We start from the raw sequence: 18562 nt of genomic DNA, 5'->3' as shown, positions 1-18562 counted from the left end.
TTTAAAGTCCCAGTATAGCCTGAGTCGAGACGCCTTCGATGGTATGTTGACAGTTATTGGCAGCCTGCTTCCGGAGGGTCACCTTCTGCCAAAGAGCATGCACGAGTCACAGAAACTCCTTCGTGCACTTAAGATGCCGTATGAGCAGATACATGCTTGCCCGAAGGGGTGCGTCCTATTTAGGAAAGAATACGTGGAAGCAAAGTACTGTCCAAAGTGTAAATCATCTAGGTTCCTGGAGGTAGATTCTGGTGATGGCCAGAAGAGGCAGCTTGACATTCCCATGATAATCCTACGGCACCTTCCGTTCGTACCGAGGATCCAACGGCTATACATGACCGAGGAATCCGCGAAACAGATGACATGGCACAAAAATGGCAAACGATACAATCCTGACAGGATGGTACATGCATCCGATGGTGAAGCATGGACCCACTTTGATGGCATTCATCATGAGAAAGCTAAAGAGGCTCGTAATGTACGTGTTGCGTTGGCAACAGATGGGTTCAATCCTTATGGAATGATGGCTGCCCCATACACATGTTGGCCCGTGTTCGTTATCCCCCTCAATCTCCCCCCCGGCATATGCTTTCAACGACAAAACGTATTCTTGTCGTTGATAATTCCTGGACACCCGGGGAATAATATGGGTGTGTTCATGGAGCCTGTGATTGATGAATTGGTCCGTGCTTGGGAGGAAGGGGTATGGACATACGACCGAGCTACAAAGAAAAACTTCAAAATGCATGTTTGGTACCACTACTCCCTGCATGACTTCCTGGCGTATGGGATATTCTGCGCCTGGTGTGTTCACGGGAAGTTCCCATGCCCAGTATGCAAGGAAGGTCTGAGGTTCATTTGGTTGCAGAAGGGTGGCAAGTATTCATCGTTCGATAAACATCGGCAATTCCTCCCTCTTGACCATGCATTTAGACGAGACATCAAGAACTTTACGAAAGGTGTCGTAGTGACAGACCCTGCACCACCGATAATGACTGGTGCCACGGTTCGTGAACAGATAGATGGTCTCGAGGTCAATCCAGAAGGTGGTTTTGTGGGATATGGTGAGCAACATATGTGGACTCATAAGTCGGGCTTGACTCGGCTCCCCTATTTTGATGACCTTCTCCTTCCACACAACATTGATGTAATGCACACTGAAAAGAATGTTGCCGAGGCACTTTGGGCAACAATCATGGACATTCCTGACAAGTCAAAGGACAACGTTAAGGCTAGAGTGGATCTGGCAACGATATGCGATAGACCAAACCAACATATGAAGCCTCCTAGTCGCGGCAAGACATGGAGAAGGCCTAAGGCCGATTTTGTCTTGAGCAAGCCCCAAAGGAGGGAAGTACTAGAATGGATCCAGACGTTAATGTTCCCTGATGGGTATGCAGCTAATCTGAGGAGGGGAGTGAACTTATCTACTATGCGAGTCTTAGGGATGAAGAGTCATGACTACCACATATGGATTGAGCGGCTTCTTCCGGCGATGGTTCGAGGCTATGTCCCTGAGCATGTCTGGCTAGTGCTGGCAGAGTTGAGCTATTTCTTTCGCCAGCTTTGTGCCAAGGAGTTATCTCGGACCGTGATTGCTGACTTGGAAAGAATGGCACCTGTAAGTTGGAGAAGATCTTTCCACCCGGCTTCTTCAATCCGATGCAGCATTTGATTTTGCACCTCCCGTACGAGGCACGAATGGGGGGGCCCGTGCAGGGCCGTTGGTGCTATCCAATCGAGAGATGTCTAAAGGTTCTTCGAAAGAAATGTAGAAATAAATGCAAAATCGAGGCTTCCATTGCAGAGGCATACATTCTGGAGGAGGTGGCGAACTTCACAACAACATACTATGGTGACAACCTCCCTAGCGTGCATAATCCACCCCCTCGTTACAATGCTGGCGAAAATGAATCGAACCTCAGCCTTTTCCGAGGCCAACTCGGAAGCGCAAGTGCATCGACCCCCAAGACCTTGAATCATGAAGAGTGGCGCCATATCATGCTATACGTGTTGACCAACCTTGACGAAGTGGCACCGTACATGCAGTAAGTTCTCAACGAACTTGTTAAATACGCCTCACTATTCTGCATCCAACCCCCTTGTTTCTCATTGGTACAGGGAATTTCTTCATGAATTCTGGCGTCAATCAAGGGATCCTACCCCGCAGCAGGTAGATACCCTTCTTAGACAGGGTGCGGGAAATGGAATGCCCGATTTCATTTCTTGGTTCAAACGGAAGGTACCGTCCAATTTAGCTCGTACGTAGTTTGACATTCCAAGTTACTCGTACGTGCGAATAATATAACGATGTATCCTGCTTGAGCTTGCAGGGCCAAAGGGATGCGTCTATGTGTGCCGAGTTGAGACAGGTTGCCGATGGCTTTGCCTATAGGGTCAGGTCATTTTCTGGTTATGACGTGAATGGATATCGCTTTCGCACAACAAGCTACGAGCAGAGTCGGCCCAATCAAAGAACCACAAGTTCCGGAGTTTTTACGCCCGGCGTTGATGAGGTCGAGTATTATGGAAGAATTGAAGAAATATACGAACTCAAGTTTCATGGTTCCAAACCTTTTAATCCCGTCATATTTAAATGCCATTGGTTTGATCCTGAAGTAACGAGACGGACATATTGTAATCTTGGGCTAGTCGAAATTCGACAGGATTCCGTCTTACCAGGAGACGATGTCTATATTGTGGCCCAACAGGCCACGCAAGTTTATTATCTCCCATATGCGTGTCAAACCATAAGGCATCTTAAGGGTTGGGATATTGTGCACAGGGTATCGCCACACGGTAAAGTGCCTGTCCCAAACGATGAAGATTACAACTTAGACCCAAACACATATGACGGAGAGTTCTTTCAAGAAGAGGGACTAGAAGGGAGGTTTGAGATAGACTTAACCGAAGCGATCGGAATGGAAGTAGACAATGAAACGGTTATTGAAGAGGACGTTGGAGATGAGGTGCAAAATGTGAAGGACTTACAAATGCTTGAGCGATTACATTTAGACAATGACAATGGCAACATTGCTCATTCGGATAGTGTTGATTATTTCGACATGATTGATAGTGATGATGAGACTTATGATCCAGCTAATCCCGATCATGAAGATTATTTCTAATACATGTAATACTATGTTATTTTGTAATTACGTTTTGTTTATTTTGCATCTCTTTCTAAGTACTTCTTGTTTATCTGTGCTTATTGGTTTACTCTTTTTAATTGCAGGTGATTGAACAAAGATGGTGGGCGGTGGGATGAGGAAGCTAACGTCCTTGTACCGAAGGACAAGGAGGAGCAGCTGCAGGAGGGAGTCGTCGCCTGCCGCCCCGTCGCGTGAGGAGGAGGAGGAGGAGCAGGTGCCCCAGGAGGACGCCGAGGAGGCGCAGGAGGACGCGCAGGAGGAGGCGCAGGAGGACGCGCTGGAGGAGGCGACAGCAGGGGGTTCCGCTTCCTCTAGTTCGTCGAGCGTCTACTTGCGAGGTCCCGCGAGCCTCCCTCAGCGACCGATACCTCGTGAGAGACGCCCGCTGATTTGACCCGAGGGGGAAAAGTAAGTAACTTTAGATGTTATCACTACTTTATATGATATGTTGAATATCAAAATAGAAATTGGACGATTGTTAATCACTTGGGCAGGAACTGGACGATTGTGGCGAGTGGAGGTGCTCACACACGCCAAGTCAATGGCATCCTCGGTCTTCTGTGCAAGGAGCACTTCCCTGGCCTGGTTGAGTATGCCGGAGTGACGGGGCCGGCCTACTCGTTTGACCACTACGCCGCCGCCCCCGATGCTGCAGATCGGGCCCGCAGGGTATTCAACAACAAGGCGGAGCGGGTGAAGCAAGAGCTGTGGGTAAGTCTTCCTCGCACTACATTGCTCAATACATCGTATTTATTGGACATTCTTGAAATAATGAATGGATACCTCGTGTTTGTATGCAGGATTTCTTTAGATGCCAGGACGGACATGAGGCCAGGGCGGATGCGGTGGCTACCAAATGCTGCAAAAAACTCATCGTGGACATGCATTACGAGGCGCGCATCCAGGCCGTCGTAACTTACCACGGGACCGTCGTTGGAACGAAGGTCACCAAAAGGGACGCAAGAACCATGACGCTGATCCGGGACCAGTACCTGCAGGTAAATACAGAACATTAATACTGATTCCTTTTGAGATTAAGTAGGCTTAATTTCATCTTCTTATATGTCATGTACTTGATGGCCTGTAGATGATTCCTTATTGGTGCACCGCGCATCCCCAGTGCTGGGAACAGATGGTGGACAAGTGGTGCTCACGCAAGTGGGAGGAGACGCACAACTTGTGCCGGGAGCGGCGTTTGATGATGCCAGGTGTAGCACACCATCAAGGCAGCCGCAACCTCAGCGGATACGCACAAATATGGGTACGCGAATTCATTTATTTATTCTAACGCTCAATTCTGCATGATTTCTAATCATCTTGCTCTTTTTCTCGCAGTCGGCGTCACATGGTGGCCAGCCTTGCTCCATCTTCAAGGCATTTGCTATGGCCCACAAGGGCAAGGCGACGTCCGACGTCGACTACAACCCGGAGGACGGGCCCGAGGCGTACAGCAATGCGACCGTCCACAACCGCCTTAGTGAGTACACATCGATGGCAAGGGAGGTCCATGGGCCAGAGTACGATCTGAGCACCGAGGACCTTGATGGAGAAGTCGTCATGAGGGTGGGAGGAGGCAAGAAGCATGGGCGATACTGGATTGGTGACGGCGCAATCGACTCGGCCGCTACTCCCAGTCTCTCCCAGATTCGAGCAAGCAGCACGAGCACGAGCCCGGCCATACGACCTCGGAAGGACACTTCACACCACCGGGTGGAGGCACTCGAGGTTATTCCTGGTTTATTCGTCGTTCATTGGTTTTTTCATACCTTTCCTTTGCATTATTGTAACATTAGGGTGAATATATTGTAGGCCCAGCTGGAACAAGAGAGGAGGATACGGGAGCAAATGCAGGCGACGATGGAGAGGGTGGAGGCCGAGCGGGAGGCCGAGCAGCGGAGGATGGTGGAGATTCTTCAGTACATGCAAAGTATTGGCGCCGCTACGGGTGTAGCTCTGCCACCTTCGCTATTCGCTCCACCTCCACCTCCTCACTATTCTACTCCTGTGAGTATAAATGTTTTAGTTTGTATGTTCATGCTTACGGTCAAACCTAGTGGAGTATGAAAGTTTTATTCATGTATGGTATATATTTATCTTGTCTCACACATGCAATCTCTTCTCCTTTGTGCAGAATCAATCGGCGGCATCGAACGATCCTCATGCTTCAGCGAATCCTTCACCAAATCAGTTTCATTGACCATCTTGGTGATGATACTTGTGGTTGTTAATGGTACTTCTATTTGTAATTATGGTTGTAGATGATGAAGCACTTGGATTACTTGTGAACTTATTTGTGATATATTGTGAGACATGTGATGTTTGTGATATATATGTGGTGTTGGTGATATATATGTGCTGTTGATGATATATATGTGATGTTGGTGATGTTTGTTATATATATATATCTGTTTGTTTGGATGGGATGTCAAAAACAAATAAAAAAGGCTGTTTTCAGTCACTTTGCCGAGTGCAATGGCCATGACACTCGGCAAAGTGACAACATGCTTTGCCGAGAGCCACGGTCCAGGCACTCGGCAAAGATAGCCTGTTTGCCGAGTGTCCTCCAGGTGGCACTCGGCACAGACGCCACCTTTACCGAGTGTTTGATTCACTGGCGCTCGGCAAAGCGGAGGCCTTTGCCGAGTGTCAGCTTAGCACTCGGCAAAGCCTTTGCCGAGTGTCCGATAAAGTGCACTCGGCAAAGAGATCTTTGCCGACAAATTTTTTACCGAGCGCCCTTTGCCGAGTGTAGCACTCGGCAAAGCCTTTGCCGAGTGTATATCGTCCTTTGCCGAGTGCCGAAGGCACTCGGCAAAGAAGCTGTCTCCGGTAGTGCTTGGCATACATACATCCATTGTCCACAGGACACATCCGTTCTACTGATGATTCAATTATTTTCGATCCTAGCGCGTAACTACACTACTAATAATAGGTTCTTAATAGAACATCACAAACATAGGTAGGAAATTATCACACGGAACATAAATACGTACGCACATACACGTAGGTACGCTCGTCTCATCATTTTCCGATGGATCAATCGTCGCGTCTTCGTCAACATTTCAGGGGCACTTGGGCCTCTTCCTGGGGCCGGCGGTGAGCATATCGCGGTAGCAGGGGCACTCGTTGCCGCCATGCGCCCCCGTTGGCACGCAGTTGCACTCCTCGCAGCAGAGCCCGCAGGACCTCATGCACGCGCCCCGCGCCCCCCCGCACCGCACGCTGCACTTGCCCGCGCAGAACCCTGCGCATGCGCCGTCGTCGTAACCGTAAGCACGCAGCATGATATATGGAGCTGAGCTAGAAGTCAGTCAAACCACAGCGACAGTATACGTACCTGAAGCGGCATCGCAGGCCTGGAGCCACGAAGCGGACGCGACTAGCACAAGGAGCAGAAGCATGGCCGCCTGCAGCCGGCTGTAGCGCGGGGGCTTGATCATCTTTTCGCGCTGTTGGCCGGCACCTGAAGCGAAGCGGATGTTCTTGTCAGCTTGAGCGGACGCGACTGAGGAATGAGGTGCCGCTCATCAGGTCCGGGCTCCTTTGTACTCGAAAGAACCGCCCGGGGGGCAGGAAGCCTCTGGAGAGTGAGCGACGTGTCGTGCGGTCACGTGCATCCGCGGGGATGTCCTGTACTGTGCTGGTGCAACTTAACTTCGATCTTGTCCTTGTTTTTTTTTTTTCATTTTTTACCATCGTCCTCGGTTTCCAAACTTACTTCAGCTTCTACTTCCCAGTTGAAAGAAACAGTAATTACAGCGCAAAAACTATCAACCTATCCGAATCGTAAAGAGAAATCGGCGACGTGCATCCGAGCGTTAGCTCGGTTGGTTGGCAAGGACGACGTCCGAGCGCCCTAGCTAGTCACGTCTGAGCGCACAGTATACGTCCGGTTTTTTCTGATTTATGTGAGCACATATGGAGCGTGTTTAGTATTAATGTCTTGTTTGGTAGAGCTCTGGTAACTGATTTCGTGCTGAAATCGCTCTCAACGCTGTCAAACGGGTTGATTGGAGAGTGATTTCGCGCGAGAATCACTTCCCGTTTTTATAGCGAGGTGGGAGCTGAAAAACTAGCTTTCACCTGATTTCCAACTGATTCTCCTTGATTTCAACACAATATCACTACAAGAGGAACACCCCTTTAGCAACGTATATATGCGTTGCTATAAGTCTAAATAATCGTTGCTAGCATCTATACCAACAGATTAAGCATGCGTTGCAAGAGGTGGCGTTGCAATGGTCTACTGGGACGCATACATATGCGTTGGTAACAAGTGCAAAGAAGCGTTGCAAGCTAGCAACGTATATAGTTGGTTTCACCAACACCTGCATATGCGTTGCAAGCTTGAATAAGCAATGTTCTTTGACATTACAACTAGCTCACTGGGAGAAATAAACATGTTGATATTTCTACCATTTTCTAAATTTCTGGAGCATCAATTGAGCAACAGAACAGATATGACATACAATCAAGAATAGCTGCTGAAAAGATTTTCATTAATAATTTAGTATTGTATATGGTACATATATGCAACCTCTTAATACACACTTCAGCTCGAACTATGCACCAAATACTACACAACTGAACTGTAGTATAATCAAATTAACATGTTTGATCTGCTTCTCTCTCAAATCAGAATGCATCTCATTTCATCAGATTGGTAACTTCTTCATATTGCTATTTTCATCTCTTCCTTGAGCTGTGCATGAATTATCCATCTAATTATCTGCAAATGAGACGTACACAATTTCAGTAAGGTAGCTGAAATAAGAATGCTATCTTATACTACACACATTCTAAATAGGAAGTCAGCTTGAGAAAAAAAATCATATCTAGATGAAAAAGTGCATAAAGAATATTTGTACTCTAACCCATACAAACTGAACAGAATTCCCGCACCTGAGTTCCCCGTAGTTTACAATACGTGGCCACTCTTCCAAAAGCAGTATGGTACAGGCTGTAGCTTCCATATGTTTAGTGCCTTGCTATAAAAACACAAATGGTTATTATGCACGCCCTCAAACTATCATATGTGAATGTTATAATAGTTGTAAATATTCAACTAAAGATGGTAGTTTGGGAAATAGGACAACACACATACTGACGATCTCAAATCCTATGCTGTATGCTCCCTTTATTACTTGAACCGAGAAAAAGGGAATCCTAAAGACAACATATTTGACACAACTCAATCTCATATACTAATTGGAAACCATTATATTTTCTGCAAGGATGTCAAACAGCTAACTTTATTCCTCGAGATTCGTATTGAGAAACAAATCTGTACAGAAAAAATTCTCAATGAAGGCCTGTTCAATCATGAAAGAGCACCAAGTGAGCCCACTGATAACGCTCATGCAAAGATGTATCATCACAAGATGGAACTACTACCTCTGGAAAAAAAAGAGTACGGAAATCGCACTGACAAGCCCTGCAGCAAAGAGAACTAATAAAATTCAGGTTTCCTTATGTTAACACTATCAATAATGGACACTGCAACGAAAATGGCCTGAAGTTTCTACCTTAGATCAGCAACTATTGGTCTCCACTTTAATCAAACTAGACAAAACGAAATGCACCAACAGCAAGCACATTTAATGTCAAATTTCACCATTTGTTTTTAGTGCAGACCGATTCTATTGGTTTAGTCCTTTAAGAGTGATAATGATCCATTCGATATTATTGAAAGGAACAGACAGACAACTCATCTTTATTATCCTAGAAATCCATCTTAATGGCATTTTATCGAACACCTTGGAGATATGGAAAACTCATCAGGGTGGTTTGTTTCCCTACTGCAGCAGGGTCCATCAGATTTGAACAGCGACTTTTACTGATTGGAAGGAAATATTGTAGAGCAAAATCAACCATAACTACCACAGAGCATCACATATCATGCACCAAATGTCATAGACTGATCCGCATGTATACAGATAGGGCGGAGTGGAGGGGATAAATACCTCAGGGAGGAAGGCATTGCGAGGGGAGGTACATGCCGGGGGCCAGGGGAGGGCGATGGAGGACAGGCAGCAGGGCGCCGTTGAGTGGAGGGGATGGCTGCACGGACGCGATGAGAATGCGACAACCTCCTCCAGATCTGGCCACCGCCTGCCCCCTCCTCACTACAGCTGGATCTGAAGGGGATTTCAGAGGAGCGGAGCACGCTAGGGAGCACAACACCCACGGCCCATGGGAGGATGATGGGGGCGCAAACAGGATGTAGAGGGTGGACGGCACGCTCGAGATCTGCGGGCGTCGTGGTAGGCGACTGACAGCAGGTATCTATGTAGGGCAGGACTAACCTGGGGGGGCAGTTGTTGAGGAGGCCGACGGCCGACGCCAACTGAAGAGGAGCAATCGCATGGGGCGAAACCCTATGTGCGCAGCGGAGGGGGGTGGGGAAGTTGGACGCCGGCCTTGCAGGGGTGGACTGGCCGAGGGTAGTTATTAGGCGAGGAGGTGGGCTGGGCAGCAGCGGATCCAAGATCCGTTCCGAGGCATGCGTTGCTAGAGGCGGGTTGGTATTGTAGTGTATTATCTCATGAATCACTTCCACCACTAGCATACCAAACAATTTTACAAATAGAATCACTTTCACCACAGAATCACTTCTACCCTACTTCCACCACAGAATCAATCTCACCACAAAATCAGAGCTCTACCAAACGGCCTCTAACTTTGGTCTCTAACGAAGACCGTGTAGATGTGATCGTACCGTTTAAAAAAAAAAGAAATCGGTGATGTGTCACTGGAGAAGAAGTCCTGCAGGCCACGGTCGACGAAGGCACGGTCAGAGAGATCGGCAAGGAGCGCATTCACGGAGAGTAGTGTGGCAAGTGGACCCCACGGTGACGCCAATCATTCCATGGCCAAGCTTAGCTCCTCCAGCCCGCATGCCGCCCTGCTCCTCTCAGCCAAGCCATGCCCTCTCGCACGTTGCTCCTCCTGGCTAAGTTGCGGCCGCGTGCATGCCCTCCTCCTCTCAGTCGAACGATGCGGTCTTCCTTGATGCTCGCGCTGCATGTCACCGCGCCCTCACCGACCCTGCGCCTAAGCTGCCGGCCACCCACAGCCCGCCACATTTGCCTTTGATTAAGGGTTGGAGAGGAGAGAAAAAAGAGGAAAGATCAACGAGACAACATAAGAGAGCGGGGGATTCAATACAGACAAAAAGGGTATTTCAGTCTTTTGCTCTGCTCACTCTATTTTCCATCCTTTTTATTTTCTTTACTCGTTTAATACGGCAGGCACAAAACAGGAGCAAACAGAGCCTGCAGTTTAAAAAGACAAGGGCAACCATGCAAAGTGGGAAAAAGGGTAAGTAGAGGCAAAGGAGCAGTGGGTGCCTACTAGGACAGAGCCGGTGTGGGCCGGGCGAGGGGACTCGCCAGCACTGCAGCAACCAGTATTTGATGCTACGTACATTGCTACATGTCACGTTGCTGCGCCACTCTCGGGGTCCCCGGACCCCGGCATGGCCATGCGTGACGCATCCATCGGCGCGTGCGCGGTACTGGAAGCACAGCGGCGGTGCACGGGCGGTATAGGCGCGCGGGGGCGGTCGCGTCGCGAGTCGCTGGCCCATGCAGATACGCCGGCAGCCGGGCACCGCACTCGGCCTCCCGAGTCGAGCGTGAAATCGTTCGTGATAGCGTGCCCCGGCACTGGGGCTATCCTCCGTCTGTGAGCCTGTGACCATCACCTTGTCCCCCATCATCACCATGGTCCGCTCTTCAGTTCACATGATTCCCGAAGAAAACACCGACGCGCTCGCTGGCTCACAACCCGACACAGACTGTCGTTGAAGATTAGTTTTTATAATGTGTCCGTAAATTAATTGGTAATTTCGGGTGCAGGGATTAATCACGAGACGAGACAATCGATATATATAGATTTGGATCTTCGATTGGAGTAATATCATACGTCCTGTGGGGATGTTGCTGCTGTATATTGATGATCTTGAGTACAAGCAATGTGGCTAAATCTATTACAGGGAGTATATCAGATCTAATCTAACTTAAAACTAAAGTCGCCGAATATCTTTTCGGCTAGGGTCTTAATGCTTACCTCGAGTTCTTCCCTCCTCCCCCCTCAACCTTTTCACCTTATATAGGGGTAAGGTACCGACTCCTATTCAGCATGGTCGATAGGAAGTTATCTTACTTGACGTCTAAGTAGATAAATCTATTTTAAGTACTAATTGTATCGAGTTAGGCAACCAATCGAAACTTTCCTGATATGTACTTCCTTGATTCCGGATGTATCAGATACCGCTGATTCGATTCTATGATATCTGAAACTTCTTAATATGTGTTGTACATACCCTGTTCGTATATGATATACTCCTTATGCGCATATACCTTATAGTTAGATATTCGACAATAGCCTCCTAACTCTACTCAGGAGAAAAGTTTTCCATAAACGCCCACTCGAGTACCGTAAAATTTAAGCTTGATTGAGTAAAGAGGATCAGTCTCATAGTCGAAAGAATTGAGCATAGGCGGGTCCTCCCTAGAGTATCGAGTGGAAGCTCAGTCGGGTCAAGCGTCCTGCAGCTAACCGCACTCGAGACTTGAAGGAAAAGGCTAAAGAAACTCAACTAATCGACACTCGACTTCGAGTAGGAGTTAAAAACCTTTCGAAATTTGAAACGACAGGTGTAGACGCATTTAGTGCGAGCAGAAGGGTGTGCAAAGATTCGCACGTCGTCGTCATACTGCTTTTCACGCCGGTCAAAGCATGGTAAAAAAACAGGCGTGGTTATCGAAGAGACGGTAAATTTTCCCTTTCCGAAGCGGAAACGACTTTCGTGTCATGCCTTGAGGCGGGGCCTATTTATCTAAATAGAAAACTCTATCGTCCTACTCTCGTGACCTCCATTGCAACCTTGTCCTTCGATCTCGTCCACCATTGTTCGCGTTCTACTCGGAGAACTTTATCTTTTCCCTTTAACTCTCATGGCGGAGACTTTTGATTGGGCAGCTCTTCCCTTGGGAGTGCTCGACATCATCTCCAACAAGTTGGTTCATCAGAAGGATTTCACCTTCTTTCGATATGTCTGCACCGTGTGGCGAGAAGTGCATAGAACAGCAGAATTTTCTCCATGGATTTTGAAAGGGGCGTTCATACATGAGGACGGCTTGGTGGAGGTGCATCGTCTGGGGAGCGAAGTTGTTTTCGACCTTCGTTTCTTAGGCTTGGTCAGTGACAGCTGGGAGATAATCCGGGCTTCGAATGGGCTCCTAATTGTCATCGAATGAAGGTGTCAAGTCAAAGGTAGGGTGATCAACCCGGTAACAGGATGGTTTTCTGACCTTCCTCCGCTTTCATATGACACATTCTGGGTCAGTCTAGAAGGATGCAAAGTGCCGAGGAACGGGAAATTGTTCATCATCGTTGTCCCGAGGATGCCATGCTTTCACCTTCAGATGACAGAGGGAGTGCACATATATCTTATTGACGAGCCACTGCGATGGTTCTGAGTTTCCAGTAGCAAGTTTTGGTGGCGTATTGCGGATTTCTTGGATAGAGTGGCTTCAGGAGATCCATCAGGTGCGGTGGCATCATTAGAACAATCGACCCCTGAGCTCGAGATCTGGCAACCTAGTCTGAGAGGTTCTCAACTGCTTCTGGTCGACACTTATGCATTTTTCTTGAAAGTTGGAGAGCAGATTGATGATCCAGCCGAGCACTGCGCACTAATGTCGGTTTCCCTTCACACATTTGATGATAACATATGGGAGCCGCTAGAATGGGAAGCTGTCCACTGGTCCAAGGAAAGAACAATCCTGTTGGGCCTGACGTCTGAAGCCGTCCCTCCAGTACCCAGGATTACCAATCCTAACCGAATTCTGAGCTTCCGCCGGTCGAACTAAGCTTATGACCGAGATGATTATAACATGCTTGAAGTTTCCTATGACTGAGTGTCGAGAACCATAAAGTCCCTTGAAGGAAATTTCAAGTGGCATTCTTGTAAATGGATATCACTGAAGCTTTTTCCTTAGTCGAGTAATAGGCTTCTTGTTAGGATTTCTGACTGATGTAATGGAGTCATTACTAATATTTTGCCTATGTAATATGCTACTGCCTTCCATTCCCTTATTATGTTGATGACTAAAAGGGATGCTGCCATTGCTTAGCGAGATGCTGCTATCTTGGCTCTTCAAGAGCTGGAGGAGCAGACATTCGACTGCATAACCCAATCAGCTTCTGCAAGCGCCGCTACATTGGTTGGTATCCTCAAGAGTTACAATCCCACGCTTGATACCTCGTTGGTGACAGTCGGGTTTAATTGTACTAGCGAGGAGGCCACAAAACTTGTCGAAAGCGTCCAGCTAGTAGTTTCAGCCTTTGTCGAGTCTTTGAGGCTTAGCTTGCCTAGTGATGATAGTGAGGAGAGTCCCTCAGACTGATGGTGCATCCTATTTTGGCACTTGTAAGATATATTTTATGATCTGAGAATGCTCGCAACAATGCTACACTTTTCCATTCTATTATGCTTTTGTTTGTTATTTCCTTATCGATGAAATAGGATTAGCATAAGTAGATGCAAAAACTAATAGGTACATGTTGTCATCGTTCTCAAGACCATACGATTATGCATCTGTTAACCTAAAATTTTAACTAGATAAGCTATTATATGCGTGGCCCTCGAGTACTCAAGAAGACCGTAATAGTAAGGAAAAAGACTAATACAGAGCATATCGAATTTTTTACGAAATTTTATCAACTTGCGCATTCAATCAGCATATAAACATGAACTCGATAGAGAGCACACACGATTCAGACTAGGACTTCAGAACCCTTTTGGCCGTTAGGCATGATATGTCTGACAATCTCTGTGCTGTTATGCCTCCTGAGGTGTAATTGTCTGTCATCGACCCAACACATGTCTCCGTTGGTTCTATTCAATGTGATCGACGCAGAGCCAGATAAAGTTTTGCAAAAAATATATAGTAGAAAATATGGTATCATGATGTAGCCCCTGACTCTTTGGTCGAGGTAGAAATTACTCAATCGGAGAGTAAAAAAGGACATGCATGTAGCATTGGTTGATAATATAGTCGAACAAAGAGTAAAGTTCCAGCATCAAAAGTATGTGATATAGCCCCCGATTCTCTGTTTGATGTGGCAATCAAGACGGAGAGTAGAGCATATGCATCAACACACCATCCTCGACTGAATACTCAAGAGTGCAAGCCCCCGAGCATTATTGTTTTAACTTTGATGTGGATACCAAGTGAGCTCAAACCGCTGGGTAGGTGGGCATTAAAAACCCACTCCTATTTGTGCTCGTTTTCAACACAATCTTGATTTGACGTGTCATAATGACCGCCCATCCCTCTTTGCAGAGATGAGACAAGCCATAATGCCATCATGACGTCTCAATGAACGCGCTACGCGCCCGAGGCGACGCCATCATTTCGGATCTTGACAATTACGTTTATACAGTAAGACCCGTTCCCCCCGCTATAAATAGAGGGGACTCGAAGCCGTCTGTCCTTCACATCGCCCCCTTTGTTTCCTTTGCTCATTGCCTTCTAGGACTTGTAGAGCTTGAAGCCATGACCTCCACTCCATCTCCACCTCGTGTACTAATCGCAAAAGTCCTTTCCCCTAGGCCTCTCGCCATGGTCCCTCCTGAAATCATCATTGTTTCCTCCGATGACGAGGACTCGAGTGGTAGCCCTAAGAAAGATAGGGAAGAAGCGCCCACCGCGGATAACCGTCATTCCCTCATTCAGCACATTCGCCATTACATCAAGACCTATGCTTCAAGCTAGATGGTGCAGCGCTCCACATGGGGGAGGATTGAGGATGGTGGTGATCTCTACCGGATCATCGATCAAGCCGCCATCGAGGTCTTCGGTGGAGCCTTCAGGTCATCATCGGCTAAGGATGCATGATCATCTTCTCTGTCGACAACCGCCAGATCGCCTTTGCACCAGGCAGAGGACCACTCGGCATCAGCAGCGCCAGCCAGCAGCTCTAGCAGGGTCTTCGCCTCGGCCACATTCCCTAGTCCCTATGCTGGTCGGCAGTCGGTTCTTGGAATGATCAGCTACCACTCGAGGGAGGAGCATAAAAGGTTCCTCGACTCGTCTAAGAGCGAATAGGGGTCCATACGCTTCCAAACTTTGGAGGTTTTTTGCAAGATCTAAGCCGATACTTTCTTTCAATTTTGCACTAGCCACACAGATTAGAGTGAAAAAGAAAAAACTATGTAATCGAGTAGCCAACCGAATCGAATGTAATCGACTTACCTGTAACCTACCTTTTCTATAAATAAAACTTTCGGAGTTGATCAATGTTCCACGAGTACTCGAGTATCTCGCTATTTGGAGTAGATAGCCGTACCGACCCAGGTCGAGTGACTTTGACTACTATGTAAGTTTCTTCCCACTTAGGCGATAACTTGTGGTATTGAGCCTGTTTCTGCACCTTCCGTAGGACAAGATCTCCAGCAATGAGTTGCCTAGGTTGAATTTTCTGGCTTTGATATCTACGCAACACCTGCTGATACTTAGCCGCTTGAATAGATGCTCGATCTTGGTACTCCTCGAGTAAATTTATGTCATCCACTCGTAATTGCTCTTGCCCTTCTTCGGAGTAACTTTTCACTCGAGGTGATCCGAACTACAACTCAGTCAGGAGCACTGCTTCCGCTCCATAAACCAAGAAGAACGGAGTTTCACCGGTGGCCCTATTAGTCGATGTATGAATGGCCCATAGTACCGAGGGAAGCTCTTTTACCCAACGTTTCGAGTAGGCTTTTAGCCTGTCGAAGACCCGACTTTTGATACCCTGCAAGACTATACCATTAGCACGCTCAACTTGACGATTACTCTACGAGTGAGCTACTGAGGCGAAACAAGTCTTAATGTCGAATTCTTCGCAGAATGCAATAAAGGTACCGCTTCTGAACTGTCTACCGTTATCCATAATTATCTGATGCGGAATGCCAAATCGAGTAATTATGCTCCTCATGAACTTCTTGGCCGCTTCTGCGGTTATTTTTCCTATGGGTTCGGCCTCTATCCACTTGGTGAACATGTCGATAGCCACGAATAGGAACTTGTAACCACCTTGGGCCTTCGGGAATGGTCCCAGGATATCCAAGCCCCAAACAGAGAAAAGGCCAAGAAAGAGGAATTATTTACAGAGCTTGGGCTGGTTGAGTGGTCTGCCTTCTAAAAAATTGGTAGCTTTCGCACTTTTTGACCAGCTCGGAAGCATCCTGGAGGGCAGTCGGCCAATAGAATCCCTAACGGAAATTTTTTCCGACCAAGGTGCAACAAGACGCATGATTACCACACGTGCCTCTATGGATATCGAGCAATATTTTATTACCCTCTTCCTGAGTGATGCACTTCACAAAGATTTCATTACTCCCCTTTCAGTAGAGCTTGCCGTCTACCAAAACGTAAAGCTTGGATTTACGAGCAATTTTTTCTCTGCAGGCGCATCATCATCAGGGATGTCTCGACCCTCGAGATAGGCTTGGTACGAAGTCATCCAAGTTGGGTTGCGTTCGAGTAGTGCAACATCCGTGTCTGTGGGTTTTGCCTCGCTGACCTGACCAGACTACTGGTCGGGTTGGGCAGCATCCGTTCGCCGAACTATCGGGATAGATGGCTTAAGGTGTTTCTCAACGAAGGCCCCTATGGGTACCGGTGCTCGAGAAGAAGCGAGTCTAGCAAGTTCATCCGCACCAGAGTTATCACTCCTTCTGATGTACGTTACTTCTAGCCCTTCAAACTTCTGTTCGAGCTTTCATACCTCGAGTAAGTAAGCCACCATGTTGTCGTCCGAGCACTAGTACTCCTTTTGAACTTAGTTCAGGACTAGCTGTTAGTCCCCTTTCACAAGAAGTCATCTAATTCCAAGCGATGCAGCTATGCGGAGCCCGTTAACCAGCCCTTCATATTATGCAACATTATTGGAAGATTTAAAGTCTAACTGAACAACGTACCTGAGTTCGTCGCCCGTTCGAGATTTGAGCACAATGCTAGCCCCCGAGCCTAGGAGTGTGAGCGATCCATCAAAAAAGAGTGTCTAGTGATCTTTGACCGTGTTTGGCCTTTTTTCCTCAACGCTTGCCCATTCGGCGATGAAATCTGCTAACACTCCGAATCTTACGCTTGTGCGTGGTGCGTAGCTTACGTCAAACTCATTTAGTTCTACTGCCCATTGTGTGATTCGTCCAGTAGCTTCCCGATTGTGTATTACATCCTTCAGCGGATACATCATTATGACTGTGATCCTGTGCGCTTGAAAGTGGTGTCGTAATTTCTGAAAAGACATCAAGACTGCATATATCAGCTTCTGTACTTGCGGGTATCGTAGCTTAGCATCATGTAGAACCTCGCTCACGTAATAAACAGGTTTCTGGACCTTGGCCTTTTTCTCGGGACATTCCCGTTCGACCGCTAGTACCGTGCTTACAACTTGTGGGGTAGCTGCAATATACAAAAAGAGCTCATCTTTCTTGTTAGGCATTGTAAAAATCAATGGGGAAGATAAGTACCTTTATAAGTCCTGGAAGGCGCGTTCCACTTCTTCTGTCCACTCGAATCAGTCTTGTTTCTTCAGCAACTTGAAGAAAGTCATTCCTCGCTCGCCTATCCTACAAATGAATCAACTAAGAGCAACGATGCAACCTGTCAGTTTCTGAACCTCCTTCAATGTTCGAGGTGACCGCATCTGGTCGAGAGCCTCATTTTGTGCGGGTTGGCCTCAATGTTGCGACTTGACACCAGGAAGCCTAGAAGCTTACCGGACGGCACACCATACGTGCACTTTTTGGGGTTGAGCATCATGCGATACTTCCTGAGGTTGTCGAATGTTTCCATGAGATCGTTAACCAATGCGTTTCTAGTTTCCGACTTGACTACAACATCATCGACGTATGCTTCTACATTGCGCCCAATTTGGGGTTGTAGATAGTTTTGAATACACCTTTTATACACTAAAAGGCATCTTTACATAGCAAAATACACCGAAGGGAGTAGTAAAAGTTGTTTTCTCCTCATCGTCTAATTCCATGCTAATTTGGCGATACCCTGAATAGGCATCTAGAAAACATAGCAATTCGCAGTCTACCATAGAGTCGATGATCTGGTTGATGCGTGGGAGGGGAAAAGGATCCTTGGGCAAGCCTTGTTGAGGTTGGTGAAGTCGATGCACATTCTCCATCTGCCATTGCCTTCTTGACGAGGACGGGATTCGCGAACCATGTAGGATGACGCACTTCTCGAATGAAGCCCACCTTTACGAGTTTATCGACCTCCTCCTGGATGGCCCGCTTCATATCTTCCGCAAATCTTCGCTGCTTCTGCACCACAGGTTCGGAGCCAGGTTTAACAGCTAGTCGATGCTCGATCACCTCCCTGGGGACCCCAGGCATA

At 47.4% G+C, this 18562-nt stretch overlaps 1 protein-coding gene and 1 long non-coding RNA gene across 2 annotated transcripts; both read right to left on the bottom strand.

Moving 5' to 3' along the window:
- Positions 1 to 6072: 6072 nt before the first annotated feature.
- On the bottom strand, positions 6073 to 6672 carry LOC133914254 (peamaclein-like). Its single transcript, XM_062357380.1, has 2 exons — positions 6490 to 6672; positions 6073 to 6396 (listed from the first exon to the last, which is right to left on the bottom strand). Exons 1-2 carry the CDS (start codon positions 6590 to 6592, stop codon positions 6215 to 6217), a joined length of 285 nt encoding a protein of 94 aa, XP_062213364.1. The 5' UTR covers positions 6593 to 6672; the 3' UTR covers positions 6073 to 6214.
- Positions 6673 to 7627: 955 nt separating this feature from the next.
- Positions 7628 to 9413, bottom strand: LOC133914253 (uncharacterized). Its single transcript, XR_009909211.1, has 3 exons — positions 9116 to 9413; positions 8055 to 8140; positions 7628 to 7881 (listed from the first exon to the last, which is right to left on the bottom strand). It is a non-coding gene; the product is annotated as an uncharacterized LOC133914253 (long non-coding RNA).
- Positions 9414 to 18562: the final 9149 nt, after the last annotated feature.

The sequence above is a fragment of the Phragmites australis genome, chromosome 4 (genome assembly GCF_958298935.1).
Source record: "Phragmites australis chromosome 4, lpPhrAust1.1, whole genome shotgun sequence".
In the NCBI taxonomy this organism is placed as follows: Eukaryota; Viridiplantae; Streptophyta; class Magnoliopsida; order Poales; family Poaceae; genus Phragmites; species Phragmites australis.
The sequence above is the reverse complement of the archived record's forward strand: the minus strand, read 5'-3'. Positions and strand labels throughout refer to the sequence as shown.

Bases quoted from the DNA above. Each gene is read 5' to 3' on its own strand.
- LOC133914254 (XM_062357380.1), bottom strand. From the start codon at position 6,592: ATGATCAAGCCCCCGCGCTACAGCCGGCTGCAGGCGGCCATGCTTCTG. The intron at 6,397-6,489 runs GTACGTATACTG...GCGCATGCGCAG, and splicing joins GGCCTGCGATGCCGCTTCAG to GGTTCTGCGCGGGCAAGTGC.